The sequence below is a fragment of the Podarcis cretensis genome (assembly GCF_951804945.1).
Source record: "Podarcis cretensis genome assembly, chromosome: 3".
Classification (NCBI taxonomy): Eukaryota; Metazoa; Chordata; class Lepidosauria; order Squamata; family Lacertidae; genus Podarcis; species Podarcis cretensis.
The window spans coordinates 33776296-33795058 of record NC_137172.1 but is presented as its reverse complement, the minus strand read 5'-3'; the positions used below and the strand labels follow the sequence as shown (position 1 = coordinate 33795058).

At 45.3% G+C, this 18763-nt stretch overlaps 1 protein-coding gene across 1 annotated transcript in view; it reads right to left on the bottom strand.

Annotated features, from left to right (window-relative positions):
- Nucleotides 1-11575, bottom strand: part of GALNT14 (polypeptide N-acetylgalactosaminyltransferase 14) — a 244974-nt gene extending 233399 nt beyond the window's left edge. The window contains exon 1 of the mRNA XM_079969269.1: nucleotides 10880-11575. Coding sequence (XP_079825395.1) covers nucleotides 10880-11005 — 126 coding nt within the window. The 5' untranslated portion in view covers nucleotides 11006-11575. The remainder of the gene's footprint in view (nucleotides 1-10879) is intronic.
- Nucleotides 11576-18763: the final 7188 nt, after the last annotated feature.

Sequence of the window (18763 nt, the reverse complement as noted above, 5' to 3'; positions counted from 1 at the left end):
AGCAAGGGCCAGTGGGCCCTGCTTAGCTAAGCTCTGGATGATGTTTTTCTCAGCAAATGCCTAGAGTCATTGAAAGCCCTGCCCTGCCATTGACTCCACCTGCTTGCAACACTGAAAGGCCTCGCCACCTTTTCTGCAGTCACATGCTCCTGCATGGCGATGGAGGAGGAGAGGCTGCAGGGGAATCATCCACAAACTCAATGGATGGTGGCAGAGTCACATTCTCGAGCTGGGACAGTGTGGAAGGAGGTGCTGAGAACTCTCCCTGGAATGGGGTGACTGGGAGAGGTGCATTCTCTGAATCAAAAGTCCTCCTCTGGGTCAACACAGGGAGGCAGAGGACACGGCATCCCCACTCTCGCTCTCATCTCATGGGACTTGAGATGGAAGAGGATTCATGTAAGAACCAATTGCAATAGCAATACTTGCTCTCCATTTCTAGGAGTTGAGGCCAGATGGAACAATGTTGGTTGTGCTTTGTCTTGTGTGAAGACTTACTCAAACTGAATTGATTCCTGGATAATACCAAAATATGTTTTGGATAAGTAAATAATAATAATAATAATAAAATGGGGGGGGGTATTCTTGTTTTTATTATGTATTTTGTCTTCTTTAACTTGTATTTTTATGTTGTGAACCGCTCTGAGATCTACAGATAAAGGGCAGTATACAAATTTACAACCTTTTCCCAGATGGGTGGGGTATAAATAATAAATTGTTATTATTATTATAAATTATTATTCTCTGCACTGTGTCTACCATCCTAAATAAAGGCCAGAAAAACCATGTTAGCTGGTTACCTTTTGAATGGCCAACCTGTCTGACCAATACTTCAAACACCTATTGCCAAACTGTGTCTTAAGCCAAACCTAATTTCTTGCAGCTTTATGAATCATAATATACCAATAGAAATCTGACCGGGATCCTCCAACAAGAATTCACTGGAATGAAATCATAGTTTCATTGAGTCATAATGCTCACCATGATTCGGCATACTGAACTATGCTGCAAGAAGCCTTGGGCTCAGGCACTCTTCTCATCCCCTCCTTAGCATGGCCATGAGGAGATCACATGCTTTTGTTTCTGCTTTCAATTAACCACTACATTTGAACCCTACACTGTGACACTGGTCAACTCTGGTTTATTGAAAAAAGCTGGTTATAGAAACCACAGCAAATCATAGTGACGACTTAACTACAGTTCATCATGGCATGGCATAATGCTAAACTGTAGTTCCCGTGAAAAGGGAAACTCCCTCCAAACTCCTTCTTGTGGACCCAGGGGAGGAAGAGAGGAATGAGGGGAGCCTCATTCACAAAACACAGGGTGAGGGAGCCTGGTGCCGTCCGATTGCTGCTATACTCCAGCTCCCATCAGCCCCAGCCAACATAGCCAATGGTAAGGGAGGAGGGGAGCTGTGGTTTCAGCAGCTTCTGGAAGATCACAGGTTCCCCACCCCTGCACCAGACCATAGTTTAGTGTTACGTCCAAACAAGGCCAGATTCTCTACTATCAAAAGGAGCACATAATTCAAATTGATTGCTGGAAGTTTCCAAAGCCAAGAATCAAACACGTTTTCAAAAAAACAAAACAAGGCTAGGAATATAGATTCTATTGATCTCAAAGGGGATGAAACTGTTTTGATGGAAAATTCAGGACAAACGAAAGAGAAGCTATTTTAAGGATGCTGATTGACGGAGTTGACAGCAACATGGCCTATGTATCTTAGACGAGTAAGGCTTGATCTCCCATCTCTTGGAGAAAGAGCTTGTTGATTTGACAGACTGCTGAACCAGGCCTGTAATGAGTTCGGCAGGAAGAAGGAGATCAGGGGGAAACTAAATCTCTAACTGTTCGGTGGATGTTCTAAAGGACTGTAAAATGAAGAATCAATTCTATAGCAAGTGCTAAAGGGGAAAGGTTCATCTGAAGGAGAATTCAGTATATCATGCTCCCCCCCGCCCGCCCATGAGTTTTATTTTGTAATTTCGAAGAGTGCATATCCCTATTTACACAGAGGGATTGTTATGGTGCTAAAGGCAATTTCATCTAATGCCTTCTTTGCTTCTATTTTCTTTAAGGGCATTAAATTCCACACATTTATCGAGAAATGCACGGTTTTTCTTTTTTTATATAAAATTTTTATTGGATTTTCACATTTTATAGACACAGACACACACACGGACAAAGACAACACATATAAAATTTCATATCCTTACTTTCCTAACCCCAGTTCTTGACCTCCCCCCACCCCCCCTTCATACATCCTAATTCAATTAAATTAGCTCAGCAAGTTCATATCTCTCATCCTTTACATATTATTATTATATATATATATTTTTAAAGAAATACTTAATTCTTATTACTTGGCCAAATTTTACTTATCCAATTTCCTTATAAACGTTAAATCCTTTTCTAAGGTCGACTCGAGTTCCTTCCACGAATTTCCCTTTTACCTTAAAAATAGGTCATAATAATCAAACACAAAGGTCATAAACATATTTTTTTAAAAAAATTCTTTCCCCCCCCCGCCCCGGTTTCTGTCCCTTCCCAATGTCCCCATGTCCACAAAAACAGTCTTTAGCCTGGATTCCTCACATCTGAGGCCTTTAAATCTCTGTCAGTCTCTCTCTGCCGATTTTGTTGGTAGCCCTCTTTGTTGGTCCTCAGGTCTCGAAGTTCTAGCTCAGTTTCATCAGATTTTCTTCCATCCAAAGTACTTGACACCAGCTGCTGCGAAAGGTCAGCCAATCCATGCTCAAAGAGGAAGCCCCAATCATATTTCTTATTTCTTTTAAATTCAAATATTCCAAGTGTTCCAGGGGCTTCCTCCCTCCTCTTTCGCATCTCTCGCAGGTTTGTAATCCAAGGGTCTTCTTTGTATTTTGACAATGTAGGCTTGTGGTTGGTACTCTCCATCTGTACTGGCCCTTGTTCCCTCTCCTCCAGTTCCGAAGTTATCTCTTCTAATTCAGCTGCAGATTTTTTCCCGGTCAAGTCCATTGTGCATTCAGCAGAGTCAATTATTTTAGAGTTCAAGGTTGTAAGTTGTTTACTCATAGCCGTAGTCTGCTCCTGCAACTTTCCCACAAGAAAGAACATTCTTTCTATTTCTGCCTGTAATTTTCCATCTGCAGCCATTGTAGTGTTTCAATGTTTCCCCTAGGGGGATTCTGGTTACTTAATAGTCTTTTCCCAACAGTCCGTTACTTTGTTATTTCACTGCTTTGTTCCCAACCATTTTGATTCAAATATAACAAATTTAATCCAGAAAGGTGTTAAATAATAAGATTTTTAACTTTCACTGCCCGTTTGACAGCTCCTTTTGACAGCTGTCAAACTCCTTGTTCCTTTTTCTCCAGCTCACATACAGGACACTCCCGGGTCTGGGGGGGGTTAGACAAAAACTTCTAAAATTCCAGTCTTACTCTCCAGCACAAATCTTCTTGTGTCAAATTCATAAAAATATTATCTTTTTAAAAAACACCAAAAAGAAAAAACTCTCCACCTTAGTTCTCCGATCCTTGCTTTAAATCTTCTGTAAGCAGGGGGGTGCGGACTTCCCTTTAGCACATCCCCCGATCGTATCGAATTCAAGGATAGAAATTTTTAAGTCCAAATTCCAATCTACTCACAGATTAATTAAAGTCCAAATTTCAGGGAAGAAAGTCAGCGGTCTCCGGCCATGGCTCGCGGCTTCGCTCCACTGCAGTAGCGGTCCACTCACAGCACCACGCCGCTCCCCGTACCCTCTCCACAGCCTTTAAAAAGGCTCTTCGTGGGTCGGGGGCGCTTTAGGTGCCCGCCGAGTCACCAAGTCCGCAGGCTTCCGCGCCTGCGGTTTCTGAGGGTCCCCGCGTCGCCGTCGCGGTAGAACCCTTCTCCAGTGGAGCCGATTTCCTCCGGAGCTCGGAGGGAATCCGCCATTAACCAGATCGCGCTAACCCGGAAGTCCGAAATGCACGGTTTTTCAAAGCCTTAAAAATAGCCATGTTTGCATTAGATGACCAATTAGAACAACACAGGTTTGCACCCTATGAAATTCCTGGGATTATTCATAAAACAAGTAACCTGTATATATCATATCACTCCTTCATGGGATAGGGGAAAGATTTTCACATAAAGCAAAATCATGAGCCATAGTTAAAATTCTGAAGTCCGATGTACTGAATGGAGTGGGTAGGCTATTGCAATTAGACTGGAGATTGAAACAGGAAGGGGGAAAAACCTGAAAACTATTCAAGATCTTATTCTTCTCCAAAGCAAGAAGATAACCAAGAAGAATCTTTGTGGTGACTTAGTGCTCTGGTGTGCACTAAGTATGCCTTGCCTTGACTCAACTCACACCCACTTTGTCAGAAGAATAAAGAAAATATAAGTGGGGAGAACTAGGTCAGGTAAAAAGTGAGCCAAGGAACTGATTCAATCTACTTGTTCATGTGTGTTCCTCATTCCTGAGGCTAAAACCATAAATTATGTTAACTGCACATAAGCAGTTAAGTTAAATAGCCACTGATTCACTGAGCAGAATCAGTATCACAACAAACAGGACTAGGGGATTAACTCTTCCCTCCACTACTGGCTTTACAGAACTTTATTTTAACTACCCATGGGAGGTACTTGTTAAAGAGATACTTTTCTGTGGCTTCATCCCACAAGATTCCTGTGATTTTTTAAAAAACCTACCACCTCAGGAGGAGGGGAGGTCTGGCAGATGGCTGTTTCCCAAAGAGGTGGTGCAGTTCTTTAAACTCACCTCATAATCTAGGACTGGGCAGGACACACCCGGATCACGGGCCAGTTTCCCAGACTGTTCTTTCCCTCCGGACCTGCCAAACTCATGATCTCAAGCAGTAATAATTAGGGCAGTGCAAGCAATGTCCCAATACGGGGTACAAGATCATGACAGGGCCAGGGGAAGAGACACTGACTGCTGCTGTTAAACAAAAATTGCATTTTTCATTGTGTAATATATGTATTTTCAGAGTTTATGTATATGATGATGATAATAATAATAATAATAATAATAATAATAATTATACCACGCCCATCTAGCTGGGTTTTCCCAGCCACTCTGGGCGGCTTCCAACAGAATATTAAAATACAATAGTCTATTAAACATTTATTAAAAAACAGCCTATAAAAAGAAGAAAAACTGCCCTAGAACCATAATAACTACCCCTTACCCCCCAATGACTCTGGCCATTGAGAATTTACACCTGCTGCTATCTGCACGAACCTTTCTGGCATTCTGTCCCTCCGTCACACCGAAGTGTGACCAGATGCTGAAACCAGCTTGTATAGGTTGGGGTTTTTTCCCCTCTCTCCCCAGAGGCAAGACAGACTCCTAAGAGAAACCTTGCTTCTTTAAATAGTAACATGAAAGAATCCCTGAGTGTGTCTGCCTAACTGGAAGAAAGGTGGGAAGGAGGTGCAGGTAAGTTGGCCGCAGCTCGAATTAGTGTAAAGGCGGGACCAACCACTCTGACTCATTCAAAAGCCCAACCTTATTTCCCCCCCCCCCCCCTTAAGCACAAAAAACCCCATGAGTGGCATTAAGCATGTTCATTCATGGGTTTGGCACAAATGCAAAGCAGCTTCAGGGATGAAAACGCTTTGAAGTCTTGTCAGCAAACCCTCTCCCACACCAGGCATGTCCTTCTTTGACCACAGATGGGCTGTCAATTAACTGGCTCTAGCCAGAATGGAGAGGGCTGCATCCCTCACAGCATCTAAGTGCTTCTCTCCAAACTGAAAAGCTGAATTTTGCTCCGGGGAAGGGGAGAGAAGTTTGTCAGAAGCGCTGAGGCAATTTGAGAGTCATTTGCTTACTTGAGCGTTTTTCCATGTTTTCCAATCAGCTGGATCCAAATATTTCTGTACCTAAGCAATACACTTCAGCTTTAACCCTCAAACCTACTGTGACAGCCAAGACAGCCAGTTATCAACTTGACAGACACATCATCAACTTGCCCTCGCACTCCCCCTGTTTAATCAATTTGGCGTAAATTTTAAGGGCAACATAATATTAGACTTTGAACTTGTCCCTAATGTGTTTTAGCAGCGGAAGTTGGAAAATTACAGAATCGCAGCCAACTGAAATTCATTTGGGGCAATAATATAAAATATGGCACAAACTACGTTAGTTATAGAGCATGACAAGCCAGTCTTCTGTGTGACGCCAAAAAAATGCAAATGTGAAAATGCAAGATGGCTGCCAAAATCACTACATCTCACTCTGAAAATGAAAAATATTTACAATTTTGTTGTTGTGAGGAGCTTCCTTGCACACCATACCTGAGCTATACATGGTGTTTTGAAATCCCAACTTTGAGACTTCAAAGCACATTCTGACATCAGGCAATTAAAATAATAATAATAATAATAATAATAATAATAATAATAATAATATTTATACCCCGCCCATCTGGCTGGGCCTCCCCAGCCACTCTGGGCGGCTTCCATAAAAACCAAAAATACAGTAAAATATCACACGTTAAAAACTTCCCTGAACAGGGCTGCCTTAAGATGTCTTCTGAATGTCAGGTAGTTGTTTATCGCTTTGACATCTGCTGGAAGGGTGTTCCACAGGGCGGGCGCCACTACCGAGAAGGCCCTCTGCCTGGTTCCCTGTAGCTTTGCTTCTCGCAATGAGGGAACGGCCAGAAGGCCCTCGGCGCTGGACCTCAGCGTCCAGGCAGAATGATGGGGTGGAGACGCTCCTTCAGGTATACTGGACCGAGGCCGTTTAGGGCTTTAAAGGTCAGCACCAACACTTTGAATTGTGCTCGGAAACGTACTGGGAGCCAATGTAGGTCTTTCAAGACCAGTGTTATATGGTCTCGGCGGCCGCTCCCAGTCACCAGTCTAGCTGCCGCATTCTGGATTAGTTGTAGTTTCCGAGTCACCTTCAAAGGACAGCCTAGATCTGATAAGGATCAAAAAGGTTCCCCACCCCTGGTATAGAGGATTAAAGCGTAAGTTACTGAAACATTAACACACTTGAATAAACACATTCTGATACTTATGCATCATTTTAAAATGGATTACATGTCATGTGACAATCAGATAAAGGTATGGTTGTAATGTTAAACCACTGCTGAACACCCTGTATGAGCTTAACCTCCCCCACCCCCAACATATACTCCTCCTCCGCTGCATGGTCAGGAGATATTTATAAATTTTTGCTTTTCGTTAACCATATCTTCCTTTATCATCCACGCCATGAACCATAATTTAACATGAATAACCGTTGATCTCAAAGCAAGCCTAGTTCAAACCATGCATTGCTGAAATCAACCGTTAGGGTTAAACCAATTTTACTGACCCAGACAGCACAGGAAACTATGGTTAACTAAAATGCAAAGCTTCTGAACGTCTCCTCTTAACCACGGAGGGAAAGAGAGGGGAACTGGAACACAAGATCCCAGGAAGGGGCTGGACTCATTCACAAGTGCTAAAGTTTAAATCACGGATCGGTTGTTGAAATCCAACTTGCATCAACCACTGTTTGAGTGTTACATCCAAACATGGCCACTGTTTCATCCAATCACGCTAAAAGATAAAAAGCAATGTAAAGTGTGAAAACATTTCTTTTTAAATACATAGGTGTGTGGGTGTATTATTTCCAATACCAAACTGTAACAATTAAAAAAAACAATTAGAGGAAATTGGCAAGAAGTAGTGAGTGATCTAACAGAAATGTGGCATTCATTATGGTGATGTCACCTCCAGCTTGTTCTGAAATTAACAGTTCTATGGCAAAGTTTACGCCAGGAAAGAGTTGGTATGAGCTGTCTTGTTTACCACCCTTGACTTTTGGGTCGAAGCTGAAAGCGTATCTTTTAGGTGCAGATTCAGATTTGGATTCAGCAGGGCTCCAAATTTGGGAAATCTCCCTCCATTGCATGTTCTGCCGGTTCATTGCAAAACAGGAAGGCATTATCATGAAAAGACAGGTCTTATATGCATTGTTGTGATTTAAAGGCAGCCTTGAGATTTAAGTGCCCATGTTGTTGATTTTTTCATGAAGACAGACAGAATTCAAGCCGTCTGACGTTTGCTCAAGGAAAGGGGAAGAGCGAAGGAAAAGGAACTGTGATGGCTCCTGCAGGGGACAAGGAGGAAAGATTTTGCAGTGCTCTGCTGCTTCCTCCCCAGGACATTCCCAGACGTTGACATTAGTGGAAATCCTGATTAAGACACTGCCCATCAGTATTATTATTACTCATTTAGACTGCACCAAAGGCACAGAAATTCAGAGCTTTCCATTCACTAACTGATTTTTTTTCTTTTTAAATCAAGCTGTAAGTTGATGTAAGAATACAGCACACAAAAAATTGTCCACTGCTGTGAATCCATACTGGGCAATCATTAACCTTAGAACTGAACAAATGGGGTAACCTTTGGCAGACAGCAAAAAAAAAAAGCCATTTGTGCGCTGTGAAAAGTTATTAGAACAAATCCAATTTGCAGACTTTTTCATTTTAAAAAGGATGGGGAAATGACAAACAAAGATGATATAAACTATGTACACAAGGAAATTTCTCCCCGTCTCAGAGCCGTTCGGGCAGATACACTCATCACTTGATGGCTGCCAACATCCATTGATGGCTTCCATGTACAAATGTGCCAACACAGACACTGCAGATAAAACTTCTAAATCATCCTATGCCACCACAATGCTATTCAACAGATTCTGTTCACACATTCTGTTAACCCTTATCAACCATGCGACAATCAAACAAAGAGAAATGAAGTGCTATACACACATGTATGAGCCCATCTTCAGAATAATGCTTTATTTGTCATCTGCAAATGTAGGTCTGATGAAGGATGGGAAAACCTTGCACCATCACACCTTGGATCGTGCGGCCATAGGCTGCCTGCATTTTGCTTGGCATAAAGGTAGCTTAACTGTACAGCAGGTGTCGACAACCTGCAACCATCCAGATAGAGCTGGACTACATGCTGGCTGGGGCTGATAGGAACTGGAGTCCAGCAGTATCTCTGGGCCACAAGTTCTCCATCTGTACTGGGCCAACTCTGCACATGCAGCTTATGAGTTGAAATTGCACTCCACATGCGTGATCAATAAAATCATGATCAATAAATACGCCGCAGATCTGAACACAACAGCCAGAAGAATCTTAGTGAGTTCTAGCCATCACAGAAACAGAGAAAAGTTTGCCTAAGTTCCACATGCTAGTAAGAATACTTTACATCTGAGAAGTGCTTCAAATTATGCGAACGACACAGAAAGAATACAGAAATGTCTTCAGTGCAGACTGTCTAGCCCCATCTAGGCTGACATCGATCAGGAGTAACTTAATTAAATGGGTTTGCACTACAGAGTAAAAGTCCCAGAAGAGATACATTAAAGATAAGGACCCATGAGAGTGTGCATAGGATTCAAACACTTAGCAGTAAACATGCACATGACCAAGCTGTGAAGCATTTTTTAAGGTAACAGTGTTACCTTAAAAAAAAAAAGTATTTGTATTTGTATCTCATGTTATGCGAATGCTGTCAATGTGGAACTGAAAATGGAAGTGAAACACTTTTATATTGAACATACTACAGTTTGGAATGCATCCCTTGTAAACATTTTTGCTGCAGGAAAGAAAATGGTAGAGCGATGATTTTAATATCAAACGCACACTCTTCCAGTCTGAGTTTTAAATTCAAATTACAGATCTGGGAAATTGGGGGGGGGGAGGGTGTGGGGACACAATTTAAACATCATTCATTTAACCATCCAAGACAGCAATAGGTGCTATTAAACTGGAGCGTTTTCACAAATGGCACTAACAGTTGCGTTCCCGCTGTTCCCACTTCTGCAAATTTGAATGTAAAATCCACATTGCTTAAACGTTCATTTGGTTTAAAAACTGGCTCTCCGCCTTTCTCCTGTCCCAAAGCATCAGAGTTTACAAGTGACTCCATTCCACACTCAAAAGGCTTTAGCATCATTTGGTGGGGGGGAGTTGAGAGGAAGGGGAGAATACAACCCCCCCCCCTGCATATACACTCCAAACAAGTGCTGCACTTCAAGGGGCAGGACGCATCATTCTTGGATGAGGTTTCTGGCTCCCACCCAACCTAAACGATCCTTATCTCCTCCTTTCCTGATGCCAGATGCATAACTCGAGGTCCAATTTGGAACGGAGTGCCTGCCTTGGGTTGCTGGCTTCAATCTTTGCTCAGCCCAAGCGAGCCAAGAAACCAAACCGGATGGTCTTTATACATAAGAAAACAGGTGGAATTCATGTTCCACTTTCCATTTCCTTGAACCTAAACATTAAAAAAAAAAATCGCCACCGTTTCTAGAGGTGATGGAGAGGATGGCAGTAACAGTCGCCTAGAGTAAGTCATCAGCGGCCGCTTTCTGAAGAACTGCCTCGCCTCCCTCCCTCCCTGCCTCCGTTCAGTCTTTTTACACTTGGCTTAGAGAGCCCTCTTCCTCTTTCATTGGGAAGCCGAGAAAGAAGGCGCGCTTCGGCCGTGGAAACTGTTGCAAAGAAGTTGGAACCCAAGCTCGACTCGAGCAAGACGCTGGCCAGCAAGCAGGTGTCTGTCACCACGTGGACTTTGCAAGGCTGAGGCGCTCAGCCGATGCTTGGCCGCTTTCCAATGCATATGGAGTGTGTGCGCGCGCGCGCGTGTGTGTGTGTAGGCGCGTGTACATGCATGTTTCATTCGCTCCCGGGCAGCTTCGAAGCCACCTCTCCCAAAATCCTGGCTCTGCACACACAGCCATACATAAAGACACTTCAAACCTAGCCAGGTCTCTATTTCCCACTCCGTCCAATAACAGACTCGCGCGCACCCTCCGCCGCTTCCCCTCGAAGAAGTCACAGAGAGAGAAGCGCCAACTTACCTTCGGCGTCTGCCCCTCGGCTCCCACCACTTCCAACTTCTTCCTGGTCCCGAAGAAGAGCAGCAGAGCCGCGATCCACAAGATCCCCAAGACAGACAGAGCCAGCCTCCGGCTCAGCCGTCGCATGGTTAGCAGAAGGAAGAGGAGGAGGAGGAGAAGACGCCGCGTGGGGAAAGTCCTCTCCGTCTTTTCCGCGAGGCAGCCAGGCGGCGGGGAGAGGGTGGAGCCGGCCGGCACCCTGCCTCCCTCTACGGGCGGGATGAGTCCCCGCGAACCCCCGCTAGGGGCATGGCGAACGAGCCCGCCTCCAGCAGGAGGAGGCGAAGGGAGTCCCGGGCCGTCTTCCCTGCATGGGGCGAGGAGGAGGAGGAGGAGGAAGCCGGCGTGGGAGGGGCCGGGGGTGGAGAAACAGGCAGCGGGGGGTCCTTCTCCTCCTCCTCCTCCTCCTGATCGCGACGCGCCGGGAAGCGGCGGCGGGCGCTCCTGGGTGCCCCTGCGTCGTGGCTCTCCAAGGCAGGGCGTCCTTCCCCGCCTGGATCCGCCGGAGACGAGCGGGGACGAGGAGGCGCCCGCTTGACGCCGACTCCTAAGCCGATCCAGCGCTTCGCCTTCCCGCTGCCTCCCGATCGCCCCCCGCCCTGGGGAATAGGAGGGGCGCCCCCCCCCGAAAAAGCAACCTCCTGCAGAGACGCCCCTGCGGACGCGCAGGCAGCGCGCTCGGCGGCCTCCCGGGTCAAGCCTGCCGGCCAGCCGCTTTGGAGACGTCGCTGCCGCCACGGCGCTCGCTCTGCTCGGCGGCTCCGCAAAGGTTCCGGCGGGGATCGGAGGCAAGCGAGGGGCGGGAGCGCGGCGGCGGCGGCGGCGACGGCGCCCCGGAGTGCCGGGCGCCCAGCTGGCTCCCGGGCCGCGGGCGGAGTTGGCGGCTGGCGGAGCCGAAGGCGAGCGCGGCCCGACGGCGCGGGGAGGGAGGCGCCGCGCGCAGCAACTTTGGAGCGTTTCGGAGTTGGTTGGGCGAGGAATGGCCGCGCTCGCCGCCGGAGGGGGACGGTGGGAATGGGCTCTCCGCCTGTGCCTTGGCGGGATGGGGCAAGTCCTGAGGCTGCAGCGGCCCCTACGCAGCCCTTAGTCCCATAGCACTTCTTTTTAAAACGCAATGCCAATTTGTATTAATTTTGTAAAAGGCAAGGCTGCAAAGCGTAAATAGCAAACGCACGAGAGAGAGCCCTGGAATCGCAGCAAAGGTAAGTACAAAATAAAGGAGCTATAAAACAAAGCGGGCTGCTCAGTCTGATTATTTGGTGACTCTTACAGGTTCCATATAACATGCAGCATAGAGTTCCCAAGATACTGGTCCTTCCAGTACTCTTTGTACTGCAAATAATTCCCTAAACTTGGAGAGGACTGAAATCTGAAGCTTTTTGTTAGCATGTTAAGGAATTCACTTGTGCAATCTTGGGCACACTGTTACTTGACAATTCAGTGAAACTTACTTCCGCGTAAACATATTAGGGTAAGCATGTTCCAGTTGCCCTGTTTCATCTCATTTCCCCTCCTCCCACTTTCATTTTTGGTTTCCACAGCTATCCTTTGCAACTGATTTGAACCGGGGATCATACATACTATTAAAAACAAAAGCCTATTCTGTTGCTTGCCCTGCATTCACAGTATTCACAGGTATGCAGAAACATCCCGCCTGTTGCCTCTCACATGCGTATCATGGCCTCCTCCCCCACAGGTAAAGGCTGCATGGAAAATGCGCACAGAATCTCCCTAGGTTTCCCATGATTGAGGTGGCCTAGCATAAAACAGGAAGATGGCAGGAGCCCAGGTTTTGAAGAGTGCTTCCCGTAAGCGTATCCATGGAGTGTTGCTTCTTTCTGCAATATTCTCCTCTTGCTATGATCCCTGGGACACTTGGGCGGGATTGCATAAAGAGGTTGATTGCGTGGGCAAACCAGTCCTGGGAGAGCACTGTCAGGAAGAATGTAATGAGCCTGCAGCACTCTGCTTTGACGGAGCTCAGCAGTTTGTAGTTCATCCACAAGCCCTGTGGCAAGTAAGTCCAGGAAAATGACCAGCACGCAGATTTGTATTGCCTCCCCCTTCCTACACATAACAGGCAGCCTGACCTGAACCACATCTACTCAGAAGTCCTGTTTAATTCAATGGGGCTTACTTAAAAACCAAAACAAAAATGGGGTTAGGATTCCAACCAAAGTCATTTGTGGTGCATCCAGAGTCTGAAAAGTGGTGGGAGGAGGAATCTTCCAGTTTAGAGGCAAAATTCTTACTTTACAAGCCTAAACATAAATATATTTCCAGAGCAATAAAGTTTCTCTCCATCTCAGTTAATAAAGTTGCCACAAACCCCAAGTAGAATAGAATGATATTATAGTGACATCACATAATGTCTGCAGAGATGATTGATTCTTGGGAGTCTTAACTGCTTGTCGTTTTATGGTCAGGAGAGAAACATTTCCCAAGAACAGCTTAACTGGCAACAAGGAAGAAAATTCATCTTTCCCCGCAGCAAAGGATGACTTTGCTTACTTCCAGATGGGTCTGTTTTTACTAACCTTGCCCAATGTCCTAAAAGCCTCACTTGCACCTCCGCTTATTGCCTCTTAGTCTTTGATGTCAAACATGCAAACATATATGTCAGGAAGATTTGAATGAGGAAGCTCCTCTCAGGGTTAGATTTGCTGCTTCCACCCAGCCTTGCAATTCCGTAAGCAGTTAAAATGTTGGTTAAATCATTCAGTGTTAAAGAACACAAATTTTGCAATTATGTGTAAAGTGAGGGCAGTGTATGTGTCTCTTTCCATTAAACATTTATCCAGTGTTTTCCCAGCTGTCCACGTGTCCTTTTTAAAAAATACACCTGCCTTTTCTATCCCAGCAAAGGATGCTATCAAAAATTCTGTGCTATGCTTGCAACCCAAATTAGTACAATTTGAAGAATGGAGACTGTACAGTATATGCTTTATGAATCCTCAACTTGACTCATAGGTGGGCTCTGGAAATAGATACAGTCAGCTTACTGGAAAGGCCCCATGGGATGAATTGCCTCATGACAACTTCCCCTGGACTTTCCTTGAAGTACAAGAATCTGGGAAGGCAGACACCTGAGAGCTTGAGGTCTTTTCGCTCTTTTTGTTTTCAAGGGAAGTCCTTCATTTATCAAAGGAATCTCCACCCACGGATTTCATCCAGAGTCAAAGTGCAGGTTCCATAGGCATGCATAGGACAAGGCGACCTTTCAAATAAACTGGTGCCAAATTTTCAACAGAAAGGTTAACAGTTTGGAGAGCCGGTGCATGAGATACAAGGGTGGTTGGTGCCCATTGGGGTGGAAAGGGCGGGAGGCAAGATGGAGTTGGGAGATGGAGCCAATGATGGGTACAGCAAACTAATTCTCAGTTTGCCCCCACCTTGCTCTCTGCTGAGGTCTACAAAGGCAAAACAGAGAACAAGAAACTGGCAACCAGGGGTCCATTATGGACTAGTTGCAAGAAGGCAGGCAGGTGGGGGCTGTGTAAGAGCAGACTGGTGGGGCAGGGCCACCTTTGCACCAACAGACCAGCTTCCTCCAATAGTGTGGACAGACAAGAGTCAAGATCATTTAGGCATCTTCTGCGCTAGGACCACCCTGCGAAAATGTTTATCTTCAATGAGGGGAAGTGGAATAAGTTCCTCTGCTCTGATTTCTTAGGAGGAGAATGCCCTAGCTGAAAGAATCCGAAAACACTTCATTGGAAGTTGCAAACTTGCAGCGCACATAGGCAGGGTCACTTAATTCCCCCCTCTTGTTTGAAAAGAAGCAACTGCTTAACATTTCAGATAGCGGTTAAATGCATGGTAGGAAGATTAATTTGTCCGACTGAAACAGCAGGGGGAAATTCAGGTAGGTGGAATTTAATTACTGGATTTGGAAGAGTAGATGTGAGCTTCTAGTGCTGTCATGAGCACTTAAAAATAAAATTACACTCTTCAGCGGAGAGCAGATCTCTTTCTGGCAAATGAAGTTCTTTATCAAGAGATGCCTGGAATGCTAGTCAGGAGCCCTGGAGAGCAGGGCTCAGCTCCTGCAGCCTATACTGTGTGGGTGATGCCGGCTGCACATACAATCAGAGTGGTTTTGTTTAATACAGTTGAGTTCACTACATTTCCTAAGTGCCCAATTCTTTTTAAGGCATCTTAACAGCAGATTGAATTGCACAAAAAAGAAGACGACGACAATATAAAATGGTATAAACCATATCATATTCACACTATCCCAGTAGGGGAAAAAACACTAACATGAATATACAACTTCAAAGCATTCATTCTGTCCCATCAAATTCCTGGGCATAGAGGAACATCTTAACCTGGCACCAAAATGTTGACAAAGTTGGAGAAGGAAGGATATGCCAATATACCATTGGTTCCTTGCATTGTGCTATGTTTTTTCTCACTAGGTGAACCAGGAAGATGCCATTAGCACTAGGTCATCACAGCCTGGACACAGAGTGTCAAAACAACAGCTGTGGCCCTCACAGATTATGGGGAGCACCATTAGTATCTGGTGAACTGGTGTGTAATTGTTCATTACTGTATGGAGTATCTCTAGGGCCCAATTAGACACTTTTGTTTATTTGTTTATTGGTTGCTAAAAGCAGTTGCAGAGAGGTGCTCTGAGCCTTGTGCCAGTTCACCAAGGCAGATCATCCCCAGGAACTGTTCTGGGGTGGGATTTGTACTGATGAATCAGCCTAGGGGAAAGGTGTGTTTTGTTTTGTTTTGTTTTGTTTTGCAGCCAACTCCCAAATTCTCTGCATGGCTTTAAGTGAATTTTTAAAAAGGAAAAAGCCAGGAGATGCATTCAAGTGGCTTTGACATCACATCTAGTTTGGCCTTTTGCTTCAAGAGGAAATGTCAGCAAGTGTAATCGACTTGCTTTTTGCCATTTAGACTCTAGTAAAGACTGGAACTGATGCATATCCATACTGGGAATACATTCTTACCTTGGCTACCAGGCTTTTGTAAGATCAATGGGAGCTTGGGTGCAAGCAAAAATGGGAAAGAACCCTAAAACTCTGCTAGATTAAGTCTCACTTGCTCCCCAACGGGGTGGGGGGGAGTTACACCTCATATTTTAGGACCCATCCCAATTTTCTTTGCACAACTACTGGAGGCATTTGTTATCTAAGGCAAGGATGGGGAGCCTGTAACCCTCCAGATGTTACTGAACCATAACACTCTGCATCTTTGACCATTGGGCAGGGTTCACATTTCAATGAGATCCAGGGGGCCATAGGCTTCCCATCTTTGATCTAAGTAAAGCTATCATTTGCAGGAGAAAACATTAGGAATGGGAGCAGATGTGAGTCATTCATGCTGGCACAAAAACGACAGAAGAAAAGTCCATAAAAATGGAATCCGGTGCATAAAAAGAAACGTAGAAAAAATGCAGATAAGGTGTCAGTGAATTCCAAAGTCCTATGCAATTTTTTTAAAAAAATATTTCCTCCAGTTGTTTCTTGCCACTTTTTCATTAGCTATTTGCATTCCCTCCCTCTCCACCCCAATCTTTTGTCCTTTTGTATTTATTTCCCCCAGCTCTCATCTTTCTGTTTTCCTTTCGTGCTCTGTATCTCCTGGTCCTAGGAAGGAGTGCCGGATCCTTTTTAAAAGTTCATGTAGCAGCCACACAAGAGAAAGAGACATTCTGTGTTTCCTTTGTTGCTTCGTTGTGGTTTGTCATGAGAGAGAGAGAGAGACTGAGTCTGGATCATTACCAACAACTTTCAGAAAAATGACAGGAGGGATTGGAACTTCACCGCAGAAGGCTCTGTTGGCACAGCGGTGCAAGCTCAGCATGTGGATGAGACCCAATTAAATCCCAGGCGTTGTATCAAGTAAAACTATTGATTCCTTTGCTCTTCTTCTAAGCCATTAAAGAACGATTGCAACAGCGCAGCGTGCGAAAGGGCTGTGCACAGCCTCATAGAGCTATTGTGTGAGACATAGCAGATTTTGCTGAACTGGGAAAGAGCCATAGCCAGTAGAGAGGTGGCAAATTCAGAACTTCAGGGTACCTTCATGTCACTCACAGACCCTCACAGCTATGCTCCCTTCCACGATTGTACAATAATCTGACATGTTAACAATAATTAGGGATGCATTGCAATGATGAATGGAGATCTCCATTTATTGCTTTTAAGCTAGCTCTACCATCTTCATGGGACGCAGGTGGCGCTGTGGGTTAAACCACAGAGCCTAGGACTTGCCAACCAGAAGGTCGGTGGTTTGAATCCCCACGATGGGGTGAGCTCCCATTGCTCAGTCCCTGCTCCTGCCAACCTAACAGTTCAAAAGCATGTCAAAGTGCAAGTAGATAAATAGGTACGGCTCCGGCGGGAAGGTAAACGGCGTTTCCGTGCGCTGCTCTGGTTCGCCAGAAGCGGCTTTGTCATGCTGGCCACATGACCCGGAAGCTGTACGCTGGCTCCCTCAGCCAATAAAGCGAGATGAGCGCCACAACCCCAGAGTCAGCCACGACTGGACCTAATGATAAGGGGTACCTTTACCTTTACCATCTTCATGGGCAAATGCCTTGGAGTAGCACTCCAATGTCTTCTTTTGGAGTGACTTAAGTTGGGTTTTCCTTGAAATTCTATTGTACATAACAGACTGTGCGCACCAATCTCTTGAAACTGTGTTTTCAATGTTTTTTCTAAATGCTTAGCTTTGGAGCATCTCCCCAGTTTTCTTCCTCCCTGAACTTCTGCGGAGTGACCCTAGCAGCCAACCCTCAGTGGCCAACTCACCTCCTTTCGTGCTGATTGGGTGGTTCCAAGATGTTGGAGACAGAGACCTTGCTGGGACCCTGCTTAAAGGAGAGCAGAATCATAAAATCATAGAGTTGGAAGGGACCCCCGCGGATAATCTAGTCCAACCCCCCTGCAACGCAGGAATCACAGTGAAATCATCTGTGACAGTTGGCCATCCAACGGGTCTTGAACCCCAGACCATTACACCTCTAGACAACGCTCAGTAGCAGAGCACCTGCTTGGCATGCAGAAAGTCCCTGGGAATCAATGTGGCAAGCTAGATGGACCAATGGTCTGGCCCAGTAGAGGGCAGGTAAACCAGAGATGGAGCAAGATACTCACAAAGCCACGGAAAATGACTTCTGTACAAGACTTTGCCTCTGCTGAACCCATACAATCCAGGGCCTACCATCACATCATTCTGGGCCTGATGCACTGGCAGTGCCATGACTGAGAAGCAGAGATGATGGAGACATTTGGCTCCATTCGCAGTTAAAGGTGATCCTCTCTAATTTGCACTTTGCAAAACCAAAGCAGAGCAAGCCTTCAAAACCTGCACTTCTCTGAATTTTGCAATGAACTTCTCCAGCCAACGAACACGTAGTGGGGGAAAGCACACAGTAGGGCAAAGCATGCGTAAAAAATACTTATGGTCGTGGAAATAACATGCAAGAACACATTACATTAAGGGAAATTGTTTTGCAAATAAGGGGAAAGTGCGTCCACAAATGGTAGCAGAAAATTGCATTAAGATGCTGCTGAATTTTCACAAGGATCTGGAAACAAAAGTGAACTGGCATGGAAATGTTGAGAAATGATCTTAAGGTTGGGAAAACTCACCCTGGGCTCCTTTGGAAGGAAGGGCAGGATATAAATTTAATGAATAAATAAATAAAAATGAGAAGCTGAGAGAAACTGAAATCAGCAGATTTCCCCATCCCTACCAAGTAGTGACTGGCTCTAGATGGACTGTCTCCATGCTTGGCCAGATGACATCCCACAGCCAAAGGAGGGGGAAATCTGTGCAGCTGCCTTTGCATTTCCCAGCCACCTTTCACCACAACCTTTTAAT